This window comes from Mytilus californianus, unplaced genomic scaffold (genome assembly GCF_021869535.1).
Source record: "Mytilus californianus isolate M0D057914Y unplaced genomic scaffold, xbMytCali1.0.p SCAF_2, whole genome shotgun sequence".
NCBI lineage: Eukaryota > Metazoa > Mollusca > Bivalvia > Mytilida > Mytilidae > Mytilus > Mytilus californianus.
In genome coordinates, this window is record NW_026262668.1 from 107,467,319 (window position 1) to 107,490,673 (window position 23,355).

The 23,355-nt window shown below is 32.6% G+C and overlaps 1 protein-coding gene across 1 annotated transcript; it reads right to left on the bottom strand.

Annotated features, from left to right (window-relative positions):
• Positions 1-9,394: 9,394 nt before the first annotated feature.
• LOC127730682 (neo-calmodulin-like) lies at positions 9,395-21,548 on the bottom strand. Its single transcript, XM_052239198.1, has 3 exons — positions 20,619-21,548; positions 11,130-11,224; positions 9,395-10,011 (listed from the first exon to the last, which is right to left on the bottom strand). The coding sequence occupies exons 1-3, from the start codon at positions 21,060-21,062 to the stop codon at positions 9,795-9,797; spliced, it is 756 nt and encodes a 251-aa protein (XP_052095158.1). The 5' UTR covers positions 21,063-21,548; the 3' UTR covers positions 9,395-9,794.
• Positions 21,549-23,355: the final 1,807 nt, after the last annotated feature.

The window sequence follows — 23,355 nt, forward strand, 5'->3', positions numbered from 1 at the left end:
ATATATATATATATATATATATATATATATATATGCAATGTGTTCATTCAACATGCCAACGATGCCCATCCCTCAATAAAATTCACTTGTGAAATCTCAGACCCTATGATCACATTTCTTGACACTGCTACGCAAGTGAAGGATGGAATCATATTTACAGATCTGTATTGCAATCCCACAGACAAACATCAATATCTTTCTCCTTTGAGTTGTCATCCTAAACATTGCACCAAGAGCATTCCCTACAGCCATGTCATACGAATAAAACGGATTTGCTCCACCAATGATACTGCAAAATGGCGACTACAAGAACTTCGCGGTCACCTAAAAAATCGGAGCTACAGAAGAAGACATTGATAAAGGTTTCTCTCGTGCTAACAACATCACCCTAGATGAACTTTTACAATATAAAGACAAAAAGGTCAACAAAAGAGTGCCGTTTGTGCTGACTTACCATCCCAAATTTGACAAGTTATCACACCTTATCCGCGAAAATTGGAAGGAAATCGAAAAACATCCTAAACTATCCAAGATTTTTCCCGATCCACCTGTACTGGCTTTCCGTGGGCCCAAAAGCCTAAAAGACTTGCTGGTGAGAGCTGATTTATCCTCTAAATCATGCTCATCGTCTGTGGGTTCTTTGCAAGAGATGCGGAAACAAACGATGTCAGACATGTAAGCAAATACTGAATACCCAGACTTTTAACAGTCACTCCACTGGTACGGAAAACACCATATTTTGCAATGTTAATTGCAAGACTACAAATGATGTGTATCTTCTACAGTGTAAATGTGGTAAACAGTATGTTGGCGAGTCAGAACAGCCATTTCACAAACGTATGAACGGTCATCATGCAAGCCAGACCTTCCTCTCAGTCGACATTTGAGATCCCATGGCCACACTAAGGCAGATCTCAGTCGACTGACCATTACAAGCATAGACCACAACACTACTTGGTCTAGGGAGGATAGACTCACTCGGGAAAGATTTTGGATAAGAAAATAAAAAACTTTGGCACCAAAAGGTGTAGTTCCAATTCTCGCAGTGCTTTACATTTGGGTTATATTACATATTACTACGCAGTCTCTGTTGCTATTCATTTACCTTTGTCAACTCTGAAATTCTAGAAAATACGCAGCCACGGTTAATTACTTAACCTTTGTCAAAATAAAAAAAAATTAAAATTATCAAACTGCTATTTATTTGGTATGTGTAAATACGCAGCCTCTGTTGTAATTACGTTACCCTCGTCAAATTTGAAATTTGAGTATTATACCAGCTCAAATCGGTCAGTGCTATTCATTGGGAATGTATTTCTAAAAGTCTTTGTTGTAATAACTCAACTTTCGTCACCTGTGAAATTTTAGAAATATACCAGTTCATATCGCACATTACTATTTTTGTTAGAAATATATCTATGCAGTCTCTCTTGTAAATACCTAACCTACGTCAAGTTTGAAATTTTAGAATTGTACAAGCGTTGTTCGGTTTTAATTGTATAAATTTAAAGATTGTTATAGTAGTTAAATCAGAATAGATTGATATGATTCATTTTACATCATAATCATACTGCTGAAGGATATCTGTTATCCGAAATATTTAGACCTTTTACTTACATTTAATGTTTCCTTTTTTTAATATTGGTGTTGTTTTGTACCCTTTTTAGGCGTTTATATAATTTATTTATTGTGTACAGGTATCGTTACTCGTGGCGATCCAGCGCCCTCGTAAGAAAGATCGTTGACTAATATCTAGACGTTTTATATATATACATATGTAATAGTTATACACTGAGGGATAGGTTTGTCTGGTTAAGAAACCCCGACGGCCGGAGGCCGGAGGGGTTTCTTATCCAGACACGCCGTATCCCGAAGTGTATAACTAACTTACACTCGATGCTAAACTCTATATTTGTTTACATTGAATATTAAATGAAAAAGAACGGAAAGCATTTTTATTGACAATATCAAACCATGATTAATAAGAAAAAGAATATTTTTTTTAGATGAAACCCCACTAGTAACCTTACTTTGACAAGTGTATAGATTTTACAAATGTTAAAGTTGCCGTTTTGCATATTCCCGTTAAATCCATGTGCTAATATGGATCAGCAGTATCGTGCATTCCTATTACAAAAAAAATACATCATGCTCCTTATATGCAGTTGTCAATATGGACGGGTATAAGGCGGACGACATTTTGAGTTAGGCGTTTGAATTGGTAGAAGAGACTAAAGATGAAGGCAATATCTATAACCCATCGCTGATGAATGATTCACTTGCAGGTGAATAATTCGACCACATTGAATCCGTATTCATGTGACCTTCAATTAAACCCCTTAGCTGGAGATGGGTTACGGATGTATTCAGCTATAAAAAGGAAACGAATGTCAATATTGAAAGTGAAACAAGGGTGAACCATTTGGTTGACTGATTCGATTCACAAAAAAAATCATTCTTATACAGGTAAAAACGATGATAAACATACTTTTTAACCTACAATATGAAATCAAACAGACCTAGAAAATCTAATTGCATGTGGTCGCCATCTATTTATATTTGTATTTATGTTTATATCGGGTTATATGACCGTCGGCAGTCTTCGGAGGTCATCTCGATGGTTTATTAGATGACGTCTAGACAAAAATACACACGAAATGTTGATACATATTATCGAGTCCATGCATTGTTAATTGTTTATTTTAGACTTTTTGTAATTTGGATATACGTTTTAGTATGTTATAAATCAAATATGAGAATATTAAACCTTTAATGGAATAATTTGAGTTGCGTCGTTTTGTAATAAACTAAATCAAAATGTATTGCAAGGTATATGTATAGAGAACATGTGTTGTATAATGAAGTGTACAAGAAATTACTTGATGTTACAAATGCATTCTGATCGATTTTAGCTGAAAAGTGGTAAATATCATATATATTTTATGTCTGATTATTTAAACTTCAGACTATTTTACGTTTCATTCCTTTTTATGACTCGACTTAGAGATTGTTATACAATACAAAAGTTTGTCGTTGTAGTCATCAAAGTGATCTCTATGCATGTCCGATGTTTCTTCATTGTATTATTGAATTGCATCGGACGCGCCATAATATAATATTATAAAGTTTTATTTTCATTTAATTTTATTTGCTATCTCAAGGATTTAAGGTAACGTCCATTTCCCCCCGGGATATTCCATTTTTTTCTTCCAGACTGGTCAACATCCAGCCAACTGATTTTTTGTTGTTGTTGAAGTCACATGCGCCTTGGTAATTAACCCCCCTTTTTTCTAAAAAAATTGTTTTGTGTTAAGTTTTTGTTTTATTGTAATTTTTAATGTTTTAACATATTACATATGGTTTGATTTTTCTTGTATCTCATTGGTTTATTTGGTCACGTGTTTCCCAATATATAATAATAATATTTTGCATTTTTTCACTATTTTGACATATATGCTATTTTTAAAAATGATATTGACTCCATGTTACTAAAAACAGTAACATCGAGTCGATATCATTTCCAAAAAATAGTAACATTGAGTCAATATCATTTTCAAACTTACACTATTTACATATGTAATATATGAATTAAGGACTTTCACTCAGTCAATAATCAAAATTATTTTCACCTCTTTAATGTGTTTTTGCTCTTATCCATACGATGTTACAGAAAATAGTAAGTAAATAGTTTATCACAGTATCACAATCTAACATCATACATAATATACACAGGCACTTGTCTCTGAAAAAAATCCTATATACTTTAATATTACATATGGTGTAGCATTCTCCTGTTTTCATTGGATATTACAATCACGTGTTTCAAATGTTATTTTATGTATCCGAAGCCTTGTTTCTATTTTTAAGTATATTGACGCTATGTTTCTATTTATATGTATATTGACGGTCAATATAATAAAATCTTGCTAAATTTAGATTTATGACGTCATGACGTCACACATAACAACCATGGAGGAAGCGCCACAGCAGACGAAAAGAAAATTTGCAAGTTTATCAGAAGGAGATTTCAAGAATTTTATGCATGTACAAGAATTCGTTCGGTCTTTAATGCGCATGCGCTAGTAATTGTCCACAGACAGCGATTAATTTTACTATAGATTTGTATGGGCAAATAGTTTTTATACTCGTATTACTTTATATTAACTTTTGAATTTCTTCTTCGCGCCGTTAAATAAAGTTTATTAAAGGTTTAAACTGTGTAATGATGTAAATTTTATGAAAATAAGATATTTTAAACATCCGTCACTTTTGATTTAAAATTTGCTACCATAAATAGCGAAGTAGCCCGTTTAATGTATACAGAGAAGGCATTGTTTTTCGAACCCCTGACATCTGTTTGCTTCAATAACAAATAGTATTCGTTATTTTCTTATTTTGGCGTCGATATTTTTATAATCTCCAAAGACAGGGAAATAAAATGATATTTTTGCCTAAAAATTAACTTTTGTAATTCTCCCGTCTTTTTATGGTTGAAAATTGAAAATTCTTTAATTTGTCATGGAATAGAGAATTTTACACGCTTGGATACGAAGTCATCGGCAAACACTTATACTTTTATGAATCAGTATGATTATATATCCTTTAAGACTTTGATAACCAATATAATTGTGAATGTATACATGTTTACTCTACATGTAACATTAAAGTAGCAATCTGACTTGCAATACACAAGGTATATGTTTTTTTTGTTTTGTGTTTTCCACTTTTCAATCATGAGAAAGGATAAAGTATACAATGGAATCATTATGTTGAAAAGTGAACTTCCAACAATTAACAATCTTAATATATTTTTCATTATTATGACAAAAATAAATTTGCTAAAAGCTTCAAAGAAAAACTATGACAAAATACACACGTATTAATTATTAGGTTAGACTGGTGTTATTGTAGTGGATGCATGTGGAAATTAAAATCCTTCGGATTTATGACATAAAAGAAGAATCTTCATCGTTATTCCATATATCGTGACCATATAAAACATCAATTGGATTAGGTTCTTTGGTTGCACCAGCTATATTTTTTTAACAGAACAAATGACATGATTGTTTTTTTAATTATTAAGATTTCAATACTAGTAATTATTATTCCATAATTTTTCCATAACCGTAAGCTAACTAACAATAATATCTTCCCTGAAAAAACACATAAACTTCCCAATACTATGATAAAGTTTAAAATAGGTTTTTAACAAAAATATTCACGAATTAACTTTTTACGACTACATGTACTGCATAAACCTACACACCCCGGGATACCAACATTGATTTGTGTGATTCAAGTAGCTAATTAAGATTGTTCTCCACATGGAGTGATGCGTGTGATGTCACCGTGTATATATTATTAATTTCTCACACTTTTCTTATCATTTCAAGTTGAAATCTTTCAGAGTTTTATCTTTGACGAGTTTTTGATTTGGCTAAGTTAGCTACATGTATTTGGAAAATACCCCGTGTCTACTTAATACTTTGTCATAGTTCATGGAGATCCGTTACATAATTATATTCCTTTAGAAATAAACATAATTATAAAATGATTAATTAAAACGAATATGAAAATAAATCAAAAATAGTCGAAACTGTAACATATTTTGAAAAGTTTTAATTCTTAAAAATCGCATAATGGATTGTTACTTGATTACACAACGACCGAAATCATAAAGTCTCGCAGCATGCATGGAGGTTCACATCTACTGTGTCAAATAAAAGATACACACACGTATTCCTCATTATTAACTTAAACACAAAGTCCATCTTTTTTAAGATGCCATAGTAAAAACAAATATCTTGCTTTAGGAACGGACAAATCATATTTTAAAAAACTCTTTAATTCGACAAAATTGTTGAAACTGTGAAACTGACATGATGTTTGATTTTTTTTTATTGACCAAATGTTTTTTATTATTATGTTAGGTTGACGTTTTATTTTCAACTGAGACCATATGCAATCCCATCAGAAATAATTATGGTTCCCTTTTCACCGACGTGTCCCTTTTTTTAACCAAGCTAATGTTTAAAGCTATTGATTTAAAGTACATTGGGAAATTCCATTATTGTATGACAAATATTCTACAAATAGAATTTGCATGGACAAGACTTTTGTGCGAGTGTGTGGCTAGTTAGTTATCATATCCAGTATAAAAGTTATCCCAAGCAATGGAGTATAACATATATGGCAATCTGGATTTCTTCTATCTGGCAGTAAATAGGTATTCTTTATAGCTTGCTGTTCGGTGTAAGCCAAGACTCCGTGTTGAAGGCCGTACTTTGACCTATAATTTTTCATTTTACAAATTTTGACTTGGATATAGAGTTGTCTCATTGGCACTCATACCACATCTTCTTATATCTATTCGCTTCATTGTGCTGAATGTATAAACACGCAGCCACGTCCGATGCCACATCTTCTTTACGTAAGCATATATATATACCCTTGCAACAACTCTTTCAGGGGTTTGATGGCAAAAAAATCATTTAAGTCGAGTTGCATTCGAAATTTCTGTTTCTTCATCGTGTTCTTCCTAGTCGTTCCACTTATTGAATTATTGTTGATTTGTTTTCGTTCCGAATATGCATGAACTATTTGTCACTCGACGCCAAGCAAATCCGTCAATCATATCCGCGCATGATATAAAATTAATCTTTTGCACCTTAAGATGCCGAAAACTTTGCAGTAGAATGTAAAAAATTTCTCATTTGTATTTCAAGGTGCATTCATACTAAAATTGTTCATTCTTTTTTATGTCTCAACCCTTCATGGAAAGCTTGTATTAATTCAATGGACAACCGACTGAATAAATCAATAACAACACTAATCTGTTCTATCACTCTTAACATGATCTTTCAAAGAATGTGCGATGGGTGCGCTGAAGGTTAGAAAAAGAGTTGAATACAAACGGTATTGAATAAAGACCACGAGCTAGTATTTGTCATAGAATGTGGACATACTGAGTGTTTCAAATCAAGAAAATAGTTATAGGACACGGTGGTACTATCTGGGAACGGAAAAAGTTACCCGAGATGTTGAGATACTGAAATATAAGCGAAAAAAGGTTAAGTTCCGCTTAACTTCTATAAAGGAATTTAGCCTAAATAAAAAAAAGAGTGTTTAAACAATCTCTGCAATTGTTTAGTCATGACACAGTCTTTCGAATCAACTTGTACTTATTATGTCTGCTAAAATGTAAAATGAAATTAGAAAAAAAACTTTTCCAAATGAAAAACTTTGGGATTCATGTCTAACATTGACAATATCACTTAATGATTTTGATGCGTCCAAAGCGCTTTTCTGTATTTACCTTTATTTTGATATCCAAAGTTATAACATACCATACAATTAATTGGTTAAATGTGTCTTCTTAAAACTAAGGAATATAAGTATGAGTATGATGGCCATAAAGTCAGTAGGACATACTCGTTTTCGAAGCAATAACATAAAGGTGTTAATTCTGTTTATTTATGTTTACCTTACTACCTTTACATATAAAAGATCATGAACTTGAAATAGATATGTAACCAAATTTGATTACATAATACTTTTTATTTATTATTAGTGGCCAAAGTTATGTATACCACATGTATTGAAGAAGTGAAATCAATTTTGTTTTAAATCGTTCTCAATTTTAAACTTGCAAAATTTGTTAGATTTCTTAGATGCATTTCGCCATCTTGCTGTTCAAAGATGAAAAAAGAAGCAAACATTTCACTAAGTTCGTTAATAGTTAAATTGAGTTAATATGAGTTTATAATTTTTCTCTGTACCGATGTAATGCATTGTCTGTATGAGAATCAAAATATATATAGTCATTCAACCAGACATGGCAAAATTCAATATTTTAGGTGGGCAGATTTCTTTTTTTTTTCTTTTCTCTGTTTTTTTTTTTTTTTTTTTTGTCTTATAAAATCAAATACTTCAATTTTTCTTAACAGAATTTGCATGTTTAGAAAAATGTTCAAAGATTAAGAAAGAATTTTTTACAATAGATACGCATCTCGTATAATAAAAACTAATTGAAATTATTATATATAAACCGTAATAATTCTAATTTGATTCTAAACTCGGTTTTCTATTAAGATTACCAATTATTATACTATTGGAATTAAGCGTGGATATCGATCATCGAACATTCAAAACCAGTTGTAATCCGATATTTAATTATTTATGTACACAAGTTGGCGTGCAAAAATCAACATGTTCCTCGGAAATACTGATAAACTCGTTTCCCTTTATAAGAAAATTGAGTTACCTCCCTTTTTTTGAGTACGAGTTGTCTTTCTTGACCGAACTAATAGTTCAGTATGTTAAATGCAGACTCTAAGAATCCAAGAAAGCTAACGCAACGAGCTATGAAGTTGTTCTAAGAATATTGATATTTTCAATAACATGTTAAAAGAACGCCATGTACATTATTTACATATGTAATATATAAATTAAGGACTTTCACTCAGTCCTCGGTCAATATAATCTGAACAGGTCCATATATAACGTATTGACTTCGTCAAAAGTCCATAATTGATAAATATAACATGCAACATTAAGGTATATAGGAATTTTTTTTCAGACACTTAATGTTTTTCAGAGACAAGAGCCTGTGATAATATAGTATACATCATATAAAAGCAGCATAAAAATATAGCAAGATTCCTGCCTTAAAAGAAATATGAGATACTTTTACCTCATGCCCATTAAATGCATACACAATTTAAAAATCATTTTTCAAAATTAAAAATTATTTAAAAGTATAAAACAATTACTTATAAGATCAACCTTTGTCAACTAAAAAAGAAGGGGGAAAAATAGAAGTAATTAAAAGTCTTAATATGCTAATAAATAATAAAAAAAATTAAACACTTAAGTACATTTGTAGTTATACATTTATCTTTATCCTCTTTAACATAAAATTCAATGTTTTTGCTAATAAACATGAAACGTCATCACAGCTCCTACTATAATTAAATTTCTCTTCCACATTCATGGTAATAAAAACATTATTTGATAGAATGGATGAATTAAAAAGTTCCTCTCTCAAGTCCGAATAAAAATTACAGTTCATTAAAAAATGTTGTTACAATGACGCCCCTTTATTTTTATTTCCCACTAAGAACAGAACTATTGTTATTATATCGCATGGATACGAGCAAGAACACATTGAATAAGTTAAAATATTAAAGAATATTTACTAAAAAAAGTTAAATCACAAAAAAATAGTTAAAAGCGGATCCGTGCTTTTCCAAAGCGCTTGTGGTTGAGGTGATAAGCTGTGTAGAAGGAGAAGTTTATATCATTGTGAAGAATTCGAGTAATCTCTTGTGTGTACCTGGCTGACTAGTGATTCAGATCTGGCTTTGCTATACGGTCTTCATATTTTTAAAAGTGAAACATACAAATATATTTTATTCATGTCCTTATGAAAAAAAGATAAGCAAAAAAGGGTTGAATACAACTTTCCAAAATGACAACAATCATGAAAGATACAAGCTTCAGACTATTTTCATATTTCTGACTTTCACTCCGGAGTATATAATTTTATGACAGGTTACCTCCTCTGTTGTAGGACATTCTGGTATTCGTTCAAGTAAGAGCCACTAAAAGTAGTTAAATCAAAAGTCGGTAATATGAAAATAATTCAGAAACGTCCAAAATCTAATTAATAAATTACGGAACGATGATGAGTTTCAATCGTATACATTATATATATATATTGGATTCTGTACAATGTATTACTAGTATTTTGATTTTCTTTGGTCGTTACATCAATTGAAACCCCGTCCTGTTTATTACACTATGATCTGTTTATACTGACAAGACTTTTGGAATTCTTCCCATGATATTTTGCCATCACCATCAAAATCTGTCTTTTTGATAATGTCTTTCAATAAAAAATCTGTCCATCGAATTTTACTTGCGTCCAGTGTTGTTTCGAGCTCGTCCTTTGTTATGTAACCATCTTTATTGGTGTCAAATCTCCGGAACGTTTCCAAAAGTTCAGCATCGCTGTAAAGAAAAATTAGGATCTTAATAAAATGAGATGTTGAGCATATTTAAATGAGAACGTCTAACATTATGATAATCTGAAAACGACATACGGTTTTCAGTAAAAGATAGTTTCTGTCATACGTCAAGCATGAATGAGTGGCCGAGTGGTCTAAAAGTAGTTCATAAACTGTATTACTAGCCTGTCAACACTGATCCACGCACGTGACAGGTGCGTTCGACTCCTATCTTAATTGGGTAGCAATACACAGTTAGAAGTTTAGTTTCGCATTATGGCCTTGGTGAATTTTTTAAATATAAAAGTTTTTGTACAATAAAATTGATTTTTAGATAATTGAAGAATAATATAGCCTTCTTAGTGGGTTTATTTGAACATTTAGATTGTTTTTAGCATGTTTAATAGGCCATTTTTCTGTTTGACAGTCCGTATTTTCCTATCCGTACCGCCTATAGGTCCATGAATTATTGTAGTGTTTATCAACAAAGATTTTGCGCTCGATCTTTTCAATTCAATTTTATGGAAAAACGAGCAGAAATGCATATGATTCTTTTTGGACCTCTTGATAGATATATGTCTATGGATTCAGGAAAGGTATCACTGTAATTGATTGAAATTTTCCTTTGGACCAAATTTAGAAATCAAATCTATGGAAGATTCTCTTTCTATAAATATACACATGCATAACACAAATATTAAGCCTTATTTGTTAGAAAGGAAGGAAAAGAGGGTGTTTAAAAATTATGAGTGTCAATTTTAAGTTTTTTTTCTAACTGTGTATTGCTACCTTGACTTCCTGCCGAAAGTCGATTGTTTTCTCCGTGCATTAACACCAAAAAAAGTATGAATGTTGTATTCTACAAATGTATGTAATTATGGTTGATGTCAAAATGTATGCAATTATATTTTGCAGATTCACTTGTCTACTTATGATTTTGTATTTTAGTAACTTTTAAAAAAGATATGTGATATGTTTGGCTCCGTATCCCTACAAGTATTTTGTTTATTTCAAGTCCTCCATATAAAAAGACTGTAAAATTAAGCAACAACGAAAACGTTTAGAGGCTAATTAAAAAATATCTTAACATATAAATGAATTGAAAGTCGTAAGGTTACTTGCCTTATTGTCTTGGGGTCTCTTTTGGTCATTTCAGACATAAATTCATAGATTGTTACTTTTCCGTCAAAATTCGTGTTTACATCAACAAACATTTGCTGAAATAATAAAAAAAAAGAGATTGCAAAATTTATTTCATACAACAAAAATACAATTTACGCGCTCGTTTTCGTACGTATAACATTTTCATGATGGTAAAAGAAAAAAAGATCCAGTAGATACCAAAAAACCATCCAAACTCATAAGTCGATGACAAACTCACAACGCCATGGTAAAAAAAACCAAAAAACGACCGAAAGACAAGCAGCAATATTTAAAACACAACATAGGGAAACAGAAACTGATTCTCATGAACCCCACTAGAAACCAGGGGTATTTTATTAAATATTCCATCTATTGGAGTTCATAATGCTCAACAAGTGACGGAAGGCAAACCCGAGTTATCTTTCTTCTCATAAAAAATCGGGCATATTTAATAATCATGTATAACATAACGAACGTGGGACTTAACATGTATATTATATTGAAGGATTTTTAACAGCGAGAATATATCTATAACGAATTCTAGTTTACTCCTGTGTGTAACTTCGAGTATTGCACGCATTGGTCAATTGCCACTGGACGTGAAGAAAGTAACAACCAATCAAGCATTGATCTATCTCCTCGCCTTGCTCATAAAACAAGGAGACAACCTTAGTCTAAACCTCTTCAAGATCTTTATTAATAATCTGACAAACTATTTAAAAAAAACTCTGAGGACCCAGTTTCGATATATAATCAAGATTTACCCTGTCTTATGTATGCTGACGATATTGTTTTGTTTTCGACATCTCCCAACGCATTGCAAAAAACGAATACATTGTAAAATTACTGCAATGACTAGTGTTTAAGTACTGATTTTTTGTTCTTGCATCCTTCAGTGAAAACAAGCATGCATGGAGCCAAGTCCGGTCTGTTTTTTCGTAAGATGTTTTCTGCTTTGTATCGATCTGATGAGTTAAGCCCTTTTCAACCGATTATTATAGTATTATATTATTATATCACGTCCCAGCTTAGGGGGAGGGTTCGGCGCCAGCAAACTAATTTAACCCGTCAACATTCTATATGTGCCTGTCCCAAGTCAGGAGTCTGTAGTTCACTGGTTGTCGTTGGTTCATGTCTGTCATATTTGTTTTTCGTAAATTGTTTTAGTAAATTAGTCCGTTAGTTTTCTCAGTTGAATTGTTTCATATTTTTCATGTCGGGGACCATTAATAGCCGATTATACGGTATGGGTTTTTCTCATTGTTGACGGCCGTTCGTTTGCCTATAATTGCTTATTTCCACTTCATATGAACTTTGTTGGATAGTTGTCTCATTGGCAATCATACCACATCTCCTTATTTTATATGTATTCGATCATACCCATCCTTTTATACAGTTGTGAGATATGGCAATGTCTGCTAAATTCAGAAATAGGATTGTTTCTTTTGACCATATTTACTCTAAATTACTAACTAAAAAACTTCATACTAAATTCTGTAAATTTATTCTTGGGACTCCAAAAAGAAGTACTAACTTTGCTGTGTTAACTGAGTTATTAGGAAGACTGCCAATATATTTCAACATGATAAATGCAATGATTAAATACTACTACAGATTAGAAAATTGGCTCTAAATTCCCATTGTTATATAATGCCTTTTTAGAATCTAAGAAATTGTACGAGTCAAAGAAACCGTCGTGGTACATGTCATCTGAGGAACTTTTTTCACTGATCAATAATTGTCTAATATCCTCTGACAGGGGTAAACCAATTGACAAATTGAAGAAAGACAGAGTTTAACAAGATTTCGCATATCTCCTCACTATTTACCTATAGAGAGAGGTAGATATAATAATACTCCTCGACACAATAGAGTAAACCAAAGATGTTGTAGTAATGATGTCGAAGATGAAACACATTTTCTTTTTAACTGTGATAGTCTATCTGACCAACAAAAAGATATGATAACAATGATAAATAACTGCTGCAAGAATTTTTTAAATGTAGACCCTATCAAAAAACTGATATGGTTAATAAATAATGAAGATGAGAAATTGTTATCAGAATTGTGCATATTCATAAAGATATATGAAAAGTTTTGATGGGATTAATCTCCCTCTTCTTCTTCTTCTTCTTCTTCTTCTTATCACTTGAACTTATTAGTTTCCCCTTAGTGAGTTCAGAGCACCGTCCCTTGATGAATCTTGCACAGTAGCAATGGCAAACCCTTGCTGCTGTGCATTAGTCACGAGGCGACCCACTATTGGGGATAATCTCATTACTAGTATAATATGTGTAGCTGGTTCTGAATGACCTCCCCTTGATGACCTCTGCATTGTAACGATGTCAAGTTCATCACTGCTGTGCACTGGTCATGAGGAAAACTACTACAAAATGAGAAACTATATTTCTTGTTCTATTATTTCCTGTTAATAAATTTTATATCCATTTTTTATAAAATCGACCTAGTTACACTAAACACTTCATATTGTAATAATATCCTATGTTGCTCATATTTTATTACTTTATTTCTTTGTGTATTGTGTATTTTCACTAAAAACTTGCATGTTTTAAAATAATTATTGTATTATGATGTTTATGTATCTTGCCTGACAACGGCCCATGATTGGTAAAATAAAAATAATGTAAAAAAAATCTAATGTTACTTAGTGACAGCAGATTGTAATCAGTGTTCAAGAATACCATGAAATGCGTCCATTTACTGTACTGAAAGTCGCGGAAATGTTGCCATTTAAGGTGTGACTTTTATATCTTCTCATAGAGTACACTTCATATACGTCTTTAAATAATGCTTAAAATAAATTTTAAACTTAAAGTCTATCATAAACATGACATAATTCAAGTTCAAAATCAACACTGCCGTGTTCACATTACCTGCTGTTTTCATTCAAGCATTGTGCTGATCAATTCGCTGACAATGCAAAATGCAAAACCGAAAATTATGTTTTAATATTTTGCGGTGCAAAAAAAGTTTGTCTAAGTTTGGGGTTGTCAGTACCTTCTTTCCGATGTATGACTGATCATTTTTTCATGTAACTTCAATACGAACAATATACACGTGTTACCATAGCATCTATTATGAATAAAGGGAAATGGGATGTAAACGTTAATGGGAAGAAACCCAAAGACACAAAAACTAAAAGGCACATTTCTACAATTGATCAGTTTATTGTTGGACCCGAGAGTATTTATCAGCTCAGTAGTCAGTGCTTCGGTACTGGCATGATGTAAAACATACTTTTATTAAATTCTTCTTTGATGAATTAAGAAATTATGAAAAAACTAAGGTTTCAAATCCCTAAAGCAAAATTGACTGTAGATGAATTTGACTTTTCTTAATACTAAGTAGGTCCCTTTAGTTCATATAGCTCCTCAGGTATTTTTATACATCCTTGTGTATAAAATTTTGGGGTTTGGACCTTCCCGATGAATATAGTTCCAGATGAACGCTTCCGTCTCACAAAATGTATAAAGGGATATTTCATTTAAAGTCAAATGTTCACGTTTGGTATTAGCAAACGTAACATGTATCAATTTTTACAATACTTTGTCGGAATGAAACAGTTACACACACAAAGGATGATGCCGAAGACGAGGATGCGGTTATTTACATTACAAAATTGATTAAACTTCATGTTCTAAAGGGGGCCTCGGTGTCCTAGTAGCGGCTAAGTAGTACTTTATCACTAGCCTGTGAGTTAGACAGCACGTGACATGTGCGTTCGACTCTAATCCTAATTGTTTAAGATTGCCAGTTTTTTCTGCCGAAGTTCTGTGAATCTCTCCGGGCATTCCGGGCATTCCGGCTTCCACCAACAATAAAACTGGCCGCCAGGATATAGCCAATAGTGCGGAGAATGCCGTTAAACACCAACAATCAATCAATCATGTTCTTTGGCAGTATGATAAACGAAGTGTTAAATTGTGTCTAAAAAAGATGCTTGTACCAAAATGATGACAGATATTTTAGATCGTAGCTAAATTGTTATATTCTGGTAGGTGTACAAAAACCAAAACTTGTTAAATAATATAATTGAACTTTCTCGATAAATGAGCGACCACTAGAATGTATTGAATTAAAAGTCTTGTAAATATTCAATATAAATGTACTACGATAACATGAACTTAGAAACAAGATGAAAGGATAAAATCAATTACATGACATATGTTGGAGTGTTTTATCTCAAACTGATGTCGTGGGTCTTTTATTTACCGTTAGTCAAATATTCAAAATTAGTAATACGGTCATCCCTGGACTTCTACCATTAGGCAGTAAATTTCATACTAACGCCTGTTTGTCTGTGCGGATGTATAAATACGAAGCCACGTCTAGTCTGAACGGATTAAAGCTTAAAACCCGATGCACTCTCTGCACGTTATATAACCTCTGAAGCAACTCTTTAATGGGCCAATAGGTATAACCCTATGCAAAGCAAAACTTCTGCCCCTATCCAACGTACCCTCATTTATTTAGCGGGACAGAGTCGAGATGCACACCCTTCTTGCAGAACCTACGTATAAGTGGTATTGTTAATTTGTTCTCGTCTGAATGTGCATGAAATATGTGTCACTGTGCAAGAAAAAACAACAATCAATCGCTAGATCATATATATATTATATACAGTATTCAAAATTCAAGAGTCCATCCTAAATTGAGGTAAATTATATGGCCTTCCAGTACCTTTTCGATTCCTAACATCACTGAAGAGACATTAATTGTCGAAATCCGGATATGGTGTACTAATTTTTGCACCTTTTGTTTGCGGTATACCATCTTTTCCGCAAGTTTATTGTTTTCTGTTTGGTATTAAATTAATAGTTAAGATCCATCTTGTTACATCTGGTGATCCGTTTATTTGGCAATCGCCAATGGCAGTCAGAAGGGTTTAAGAACATCCGTTGTTCGACCTGCTAGTCAAATGCGTTTTGTTAAAATATACTTTTTCACTTTTTTGGTCTTTTGGAAAATGTTGTTTGTGCTGTATTTAGACCCCTCTACCAAGTTTTAAAAAAACGGGTTCAGCGCGGCGGTCTTTAGTACTAACTAAACAGGGGTCCATCTAATTTTATCAAATAAACTAGTAACTTATTCTTGTCATGTCATACTAAGAAATTGCTCACAACACTCATTCATCAATTTATCTGCTATCATAACCGTTTTTAAGAAATTAAAACCACCAAGTACATTAATGCTTGACTTTTATTGAGACGTGACGCGTGTACTCTCAAAAGCTTTAGATTTGCCTACTTCTCCGCTCAGCAGCAGAAATTGAGAAGTACAGCAAGTACGGACAATTCGGGTTTATGTTGACCTAACCCGTTGCAGAAGAATAATACTGTAATCACAATAAAATTACTTAGTGCGTGTTTTCTTACAAAGCAGGATTCATCTCAAGAAAAGAACTAAAGTATCTCTACTTGATATAACAAAAAACATTGCTAATAATTGATTTCATTTGATCATTAAATTGCCCAGACAAAATCATGTGAAGTATACTTGAAGAAAAGTCAAAATTAATACTGAGATCAAGACATTTTATTTGTCGTATAAAAAGTTTGCGGCATGCATTTTGTACTTTCGAACACTATTTATCCAATCCTCATACTAATATTATCTTTAGCCGCCTTGTTCTTCATGATTTGCTGCCTGACTTAGTTTTTACATATTTTTGTAACCTCCACCTCCAATGCTAAAAACTGTTCGGGACTTTAATCGCTCGTTTCTTTTTGTTTCCTTTCCTTTGTACGCATGAAACCTTCATCTACAAATCTTATTCTCCTGCCTGCAAATCCAACTTGTTTAATAACGTTGTATTTGAAAACGTCACAATATCTAAACGTCATGCCAAACCATCGCACTTCAGCGAAAGGACTATCGCACTTCGGTGTAGACCATCGCACTTCAGCGAAAGGACCATCGCACTTCAGCGTAGACCATCGCACTTCAGCGTGACCATCGCACTTCAGCGTCCCCATCGAACCTCCGAGTCCTACATATATATGTATATATATGGTTCCGAATTTGCTACAGTGCATCTTTTTACAAAAAACGTAATGTTTGCACACACACAATTAAAATTGAGAATGGAAATGGGGAATGTGTCAAAGAGACAACAACCCGACCATAGAGCAGACAACAGCCGAAGGCCACCAATGGGTCTTCAATGCAGCGAGAAACTCCCGCACCCGGAGGCGTCCTACAGCTGGCCCCTAAACAAATATGTATACTAGTTCAGTGATAATGGACGTCATACTAAACTCCAAATTATACACAAGAAACTAAAATTAAAAATGATACAAGACTAACAAAGGCCAGAGGCTCCTGACTTGGGACAGGCGCAAAAATGCGGCGGGGTTAAACATGTTTTTTGAGATCTCAACCCTTCCCCTATACCTCTAGCCAATGTAGAAAAAACAAACGTACAACAGTACGCACAGTAAAACTCAGTTTAAGAGAAGTCCGAGTCCGATGTCAGAATAGGAAACAAAAGAAAATAAACAAAATGACAATAATACATAAATAACAACAGACTACTAGCAGTTACTGACATGCCAGCTCCAGACCTCAATTAAACTGATTGAAAGATTATGTCTTCATCATATGAATATCAGGCACAATCCCTCCTGTTAGGGGTTTAGTATCATACCGTCATAAAATATATGAGAAGAACATAACCCGTGTCATGCCAACAACTGGTTTTAGAATAAATATGTTTAATTCCGATGCAAAGACCCTATAAGTGAATCAATATTAAAGCCAAAATGTGCAATTTTTAATGACCTGACAACAGTATCGTAACTATATCCCTTCTTAATAAGTCTGTTTAAAGGTTTTGTTAGCTTTTGAGGTGAATAATGACATTTTTGTGCTTTGTAAAGAATATTACCATAAAAGATTGGATGTGAAATACCCGAACGTATAAGATGTCTGCATGTTGAGTTATATTTACGAATGATGTCCTTATACCGATGATAAAATTTAGTAAATGTTTTGACTAGTTTATGATATCGAAAACCCTGGTGTAATAATTTTTCAGTAATATATAAATTTCTCTCGCTAAAATCTAATACGTTGTTACATACACGAGCGAATCGTACAAGTTGAGATATATAAACACCATAAGATGGTGACAAGGGAACATCACCATCTAAAAATGGATGTTATTAACGATAGGAAATGAAAAATCATCTCTTTTGTCATAAATTTTTGTATTAAGCTTCCCGTTAATGATATAGATATCAAGATCGAGGAAAGGACAGTGGTCATTGTTATTATTAGCTTTATTTAAAGAAAGTTCAACAGGATAAATTTCTTTAGTATACATACTGAAGTTGTCATTATTGAGAGCCAATATATCATCCAAATATCTAAAAGTATTGTTAAATTCTTGTATCAGATGTTGTTTCGATGGGTCTTTGCTGATTTTAGTCATAAATTGTAACTCATAACAATACAAAAACAGGTCCGCAATAAGTGGTGCACAGTTAGTCCCCATTGGAATTCCGATAACTTGACGATATACGGAATCTCCAAAGCGAACAAAAATGTTATCAAGTAAAAATTCAAGGGCAGATATAGTATCAAAGCATGTCCAATTGACATAGCTGTTTTGTTTGTTGCTACTAAAAAATGACCTAAAAGAGTTTGAACATATTGTCTTTAAAGGCCAAGGACCTGGTTAAAGTGTTGCCTATAATGAATACATGTATTAGTAAAGTTATTGGAAAATCATTAAGATTTGGAGAATTTTTGTTCTAACCAATAATCGAGAATTGAATGATCTGTTTTCTATTTTCTTTATGGTCCATGGTATGTAACTGTATATCATACCTGACCAGTAGTATTTGGATCTTGGTGTCAATCTTGACAAAAATAGTTATCTTTTATTTACTGTAAGTCAAATATAAATTTGTTATGTATGTGGTTAAAAGCCGCATACTTGCATTATTGATATTTCTTATATTATAAAACAGGGATTATATGTCAATTGTATTATTCGGTTCCGAATTGTATCCGCAAGTATTTGTTACTTGTTTAACACATCTCTCCTGGTATAAATGTAACAAATGTGTTGGAATAGAAAAATACCGCCAAACAATAGCAACATTGTATTGAAAAGTAGGTTCTTTGTAAGCTTTATTGTTAAATTGTTAAATGGGTAATATTTTGAAGAGTAATTATAGAATTAAGCCAACAATAAGTTAAAATTATATATTTGTCTTACATAGAAGTTTAAGCCCCGCGTTCCATAAACGCATTTGTCCTATTTAGGTTCTTGAAAAAAAAGAATTAATACCTATAAAAGTGTTATAAACAGTTAAACTTTTGAAAAAAACAAGAACATATAGTTGTATCATCTCCAAAAAGAGTACTATATAACTTTTGAATGCACCAAATCAACAAAATGGCATATCTTGACTCACGAATATTTTAGTAAAAGGTTTTGTGAGGTTAAAGTCAATGACAATCTAGTCATAATTCTGTCACCAATCAGGCCAGCCATCAATATTGTATGGTAGGTTTCAAATTGGTCTATGTGTTTAGAGAAGAAACGTATGCACACATGAAAAATGCGGAAAGAATAAATAATTGTTAGATTCTTAATTTGTTCAAAAACCATAATTTGTGTCCGAAGGGTAGCGAAAAAAATGTGTTTCCATTTAAAATTAGGGTGGGGTTTAAATGACATTGAGTTGTTAAAAAAATAAATCTTGTTCCTGTGTGTTATTTAAAAACAAAGTTTTATTTTCAGAGAAAGGAAAAAATTGTTTATCGCGAGAAAAAAAAATTCCGCACAAAAGTCGAATGATCTTTGCCTAATTTATGAATCATGATTGAAGTGTATGTGTTTGCATGTCAATTCTAAGGACATTGATCGAGATTAAAAAGATTAGATCTAGAAATATAAGTCATATGCATGTGCCTGTATCAAGTCGGGAACCTCGTCATACAATTAAATTTTTATATTATTTCCATGGTCAGACTAAGTATTAGTCTTAATAGGCGCCTATTAAAACGTTTAAGCCCGCTGCATTTGTTTGCACCTGTCCTAAGTCAGGAACATGATGTTCAGTGGTTGTCGCTTGTTGATGTGGTTCATCAGTGTTTCTCGTTTCTCGTTTTATAAAGATTAGACCGTTGGTTTTCCCGTTTGAATGGTTTTATACTAGTCATTTTGGGTGCCTTTTATAGCTTGCTGTTCGGTGTGAGACAAGGCTCCGTGTTGAAGGCCGTACTTTGACCTTTACAAATTGTCACAGTGACTTGGATGGAGAGTTGTCTCATTGGCACTCAAACCACATTTTCTTATATCTATATTATGAATGGAAGAATTATTGAGTCAATATAATACTCCCATGGCTTAGGTTTTATCTCAATGATTTTTTTCATTTAGAGAATTTAGTATTAATTGCAGATCTTTTGATAGAAAGGTTGGTATATACTTACGGCGACGGTTCTGTCCGTTCCAGAATAACCTAACTTTCTCACAGCTGGTACAAACTTTTGAATTGTTAAATATCCAACATTTTCTGTATCAGCAGCTTTGAAAAAATTGATGAGTAATTTTTTGTACGCATCAGACACATTTTTATAACTTTTCATTAATTGTTCTTCCACTTCTTTTGTAATGCCTTTAATTTTTTCATCGGATTTTTGTTCCATATTTTTTTCCGTTATTTTCTCCTCAGTAGTCTTTTCTGAACCTTCTGATTTTGTATCTTCTTTCGGAATGATCTCTTCTTCCAGTTTTATAACATCGCTTTTCGTGACCTTTTCCTGGCCATCAGCCTTTTTCAGACCTTTTGGATTGTCTTTTATCTCTTTGGTCGTCATGATTCGACTTCCTCCAATAGATAACTGGAATGTAAATCTCTGCATTTTGTTGGTCATTCGGTTTTTATACCAGAGACATCAATCAATTTCCATAATAGCCAAACAAACAAAATTGAAGTTTTATTAGATTGTAAAATATCTCTGTTGTTATTTTATGACTTCTTCAAATTCTCCCACGTATATGATAACTGTCCGGTCCACCCAAAGAATCTCCGAAATTTTTATTTTACAAATTAATCTCAAGTCTCATAAACTCTGAGTGATAATAATACTCCACTAATATAAACCAACATGTTTGAACGGACACGTTTTGCATGATATTCATCCCTACACACAACGCCAGAGTGTCATAAGACCTCTAAGCTTACACGTTTTAACTCCATTGAAAACTAAGATAAATATCCAGTTAGGAAAGAAGAATCAATATGATATTGTTTCCGTATTAAAATCCTCGATCAATTAATCAAAAGCAATTAAAAGGTAAGAAAAATCCGACAAGGTATTTCTCAGGTACAAAGTATAAGTTTACCTTACGTGCTTATTTTGAAATGTATTTAAATGATTGATTTTTGTTTGTCAAGGATATTATATATTTATTTAAAATAATTAGGTTTTTTAAAACATTCACAGTGGCATGACTGGTCCTGATTGACTTCATTACAATTAGTTCATATGACCCTGAAATGACAAATGAAGGTGATAAAGTGGGGGCAAATTACGTTTTTAATTTCATCGAATTTGGACACATGAGTGGTTTTGATAAGTAAAATTTTATCAGATTATATATTTAGTAATACGTTTTTTTCTTCTTTTTATAATCCCCACGTTTTATTATGCAATTCTGTCATAATTCAGTCAGTGTTTTGACGACATATGGCTATTGACTATGTGCACAGAATGCAAAACAAGGTTTTTTTTTATAAATTAAAACATTACTAAATATTATGACTATATAGTTATGATCACTTTTGGTCCTACATTCTGACACCATGCTTTTATCAGACTATATATGACTTCCTTACAATAACCCATTGGATGTGCGCTTGACATTTAAGTCTAGGAAGACATGGTTTATTTATTTGTTGAAATTGGCTTTGAACTAGCCTTGTGTTTTTAACTTTTTGCTATTTTTTTTTTTCGTGTGCTTAGAGCCGATCTGATGAGTCAAACTCTTTCTTACTGATTTTTATTGTTTGTTCTTATATTCATTTACATCACTGTCCCAAGGTAGAGGCGGGTTAAGTGCTCAAACCTGTTTGAAGCCCCGGAACATTCTTTATGTACCTGTTCCAAGTCAGAAGCCTGTAATTCAGTGGTTATCGATGATTGCTATCGTTCTTATTTGTTTTTCGTTTATTGTTGTAAGCATTAATCAGGCTATTGGTTTTATGTTTTGAATTGTTTAAAATTTTGTCATGCCGGAACCATTTTTAGCTTATTGTATGGAATGGTTTTTGCTCTTTATTTAAAAGGTCACACAGTGCCCTATAGTTGTTTACACCCTTTTCCTTTGGTCTATGGTAGAAGGTTGTCACATCTCCTTGTTTTTATATTTAACACCCCTACTACAAAGCCGATAGGGCTCATAATTCCTCGATTAATATCGGATGTATCACTCAGAATTCGGAAATTAAAAGTTTACACAGTCTTAAGTAAAACACATGTGTAACTACTTTTCAGATCATCTTTTTTAAATCAGAAATTGTAATATGTTAATTCCAGACAATCCATTTAGCATTTTCTGGCATATCGTTCCTTAGAGTATTACGGAGTTCTGCTGACAATAAGTGTCATATATAACTTTACACCCCGGTATTTTGGTGGGGTATATGTTGCTCAGTCTTTAGTTCTTTTGTTTTCGATTTATGAGTTTTAATGTCCCTTTGGTATCTTTCGCCTCTCTTTCACCCGATCCTGCAATATTAGCCACTATTAGTGGGAATCTATTAGTAAAATTAGTCTGCTAGCAACACTAACAACAGTATACTTTTATACTGTACAGTATAGATGTTACCTGCTGGTTACTATATATATAATAAAATATTAATTTTCGCGAACCATTTAGGTCACAGAAATTCCAAAAAATGGCATCAGTAAGGAGAGTTGTACAAATGATGTGAATACACAGAACCCGGATCCAATTTATCTTTTACTAAAAGTATTCATCATTTTCTGTTTGGTATGTACTAACAACATTTCATTTTTCTACAATTTCGATTAAAATATTATAAAACCTGCAGTTCAATAGGTCACATGCCCCAAATAAACATTCCCCGATTGGTCGAACTACTGTGGCCTCGGTGTAAAGTAACGCAAGCCTCGATGTAACGATCACGCTTCCAAAAATAGA

What these genes read in the sequence shown, in the direction of transcription:
- LOC127730682 (XM_052239198.1), bottom strand. Translation starts at nt 21,062, where the DNA reads ATGACCAACAAAATGCAGAGATTTACATTCCAGTTATCTATTGGAGGA. An exon ending in GAACGGACAGAACCGTCGCC is followed by an intron (nt 11,225 to 20,618) that starts GTAAGTATATAC and finishes TTATTATTTCAG; the next exon opens with CAAATGTTTGTTGATGTAAA. An exon ending in AGAGACCCCAAGACAATAAG is followed by an intron (nt 10,012 to 11,129) that starts GCAAGTAACCTT and finishes TTTTCTTTACAG; the next exon opens with CGATGCTGAACTTTTGGAAA.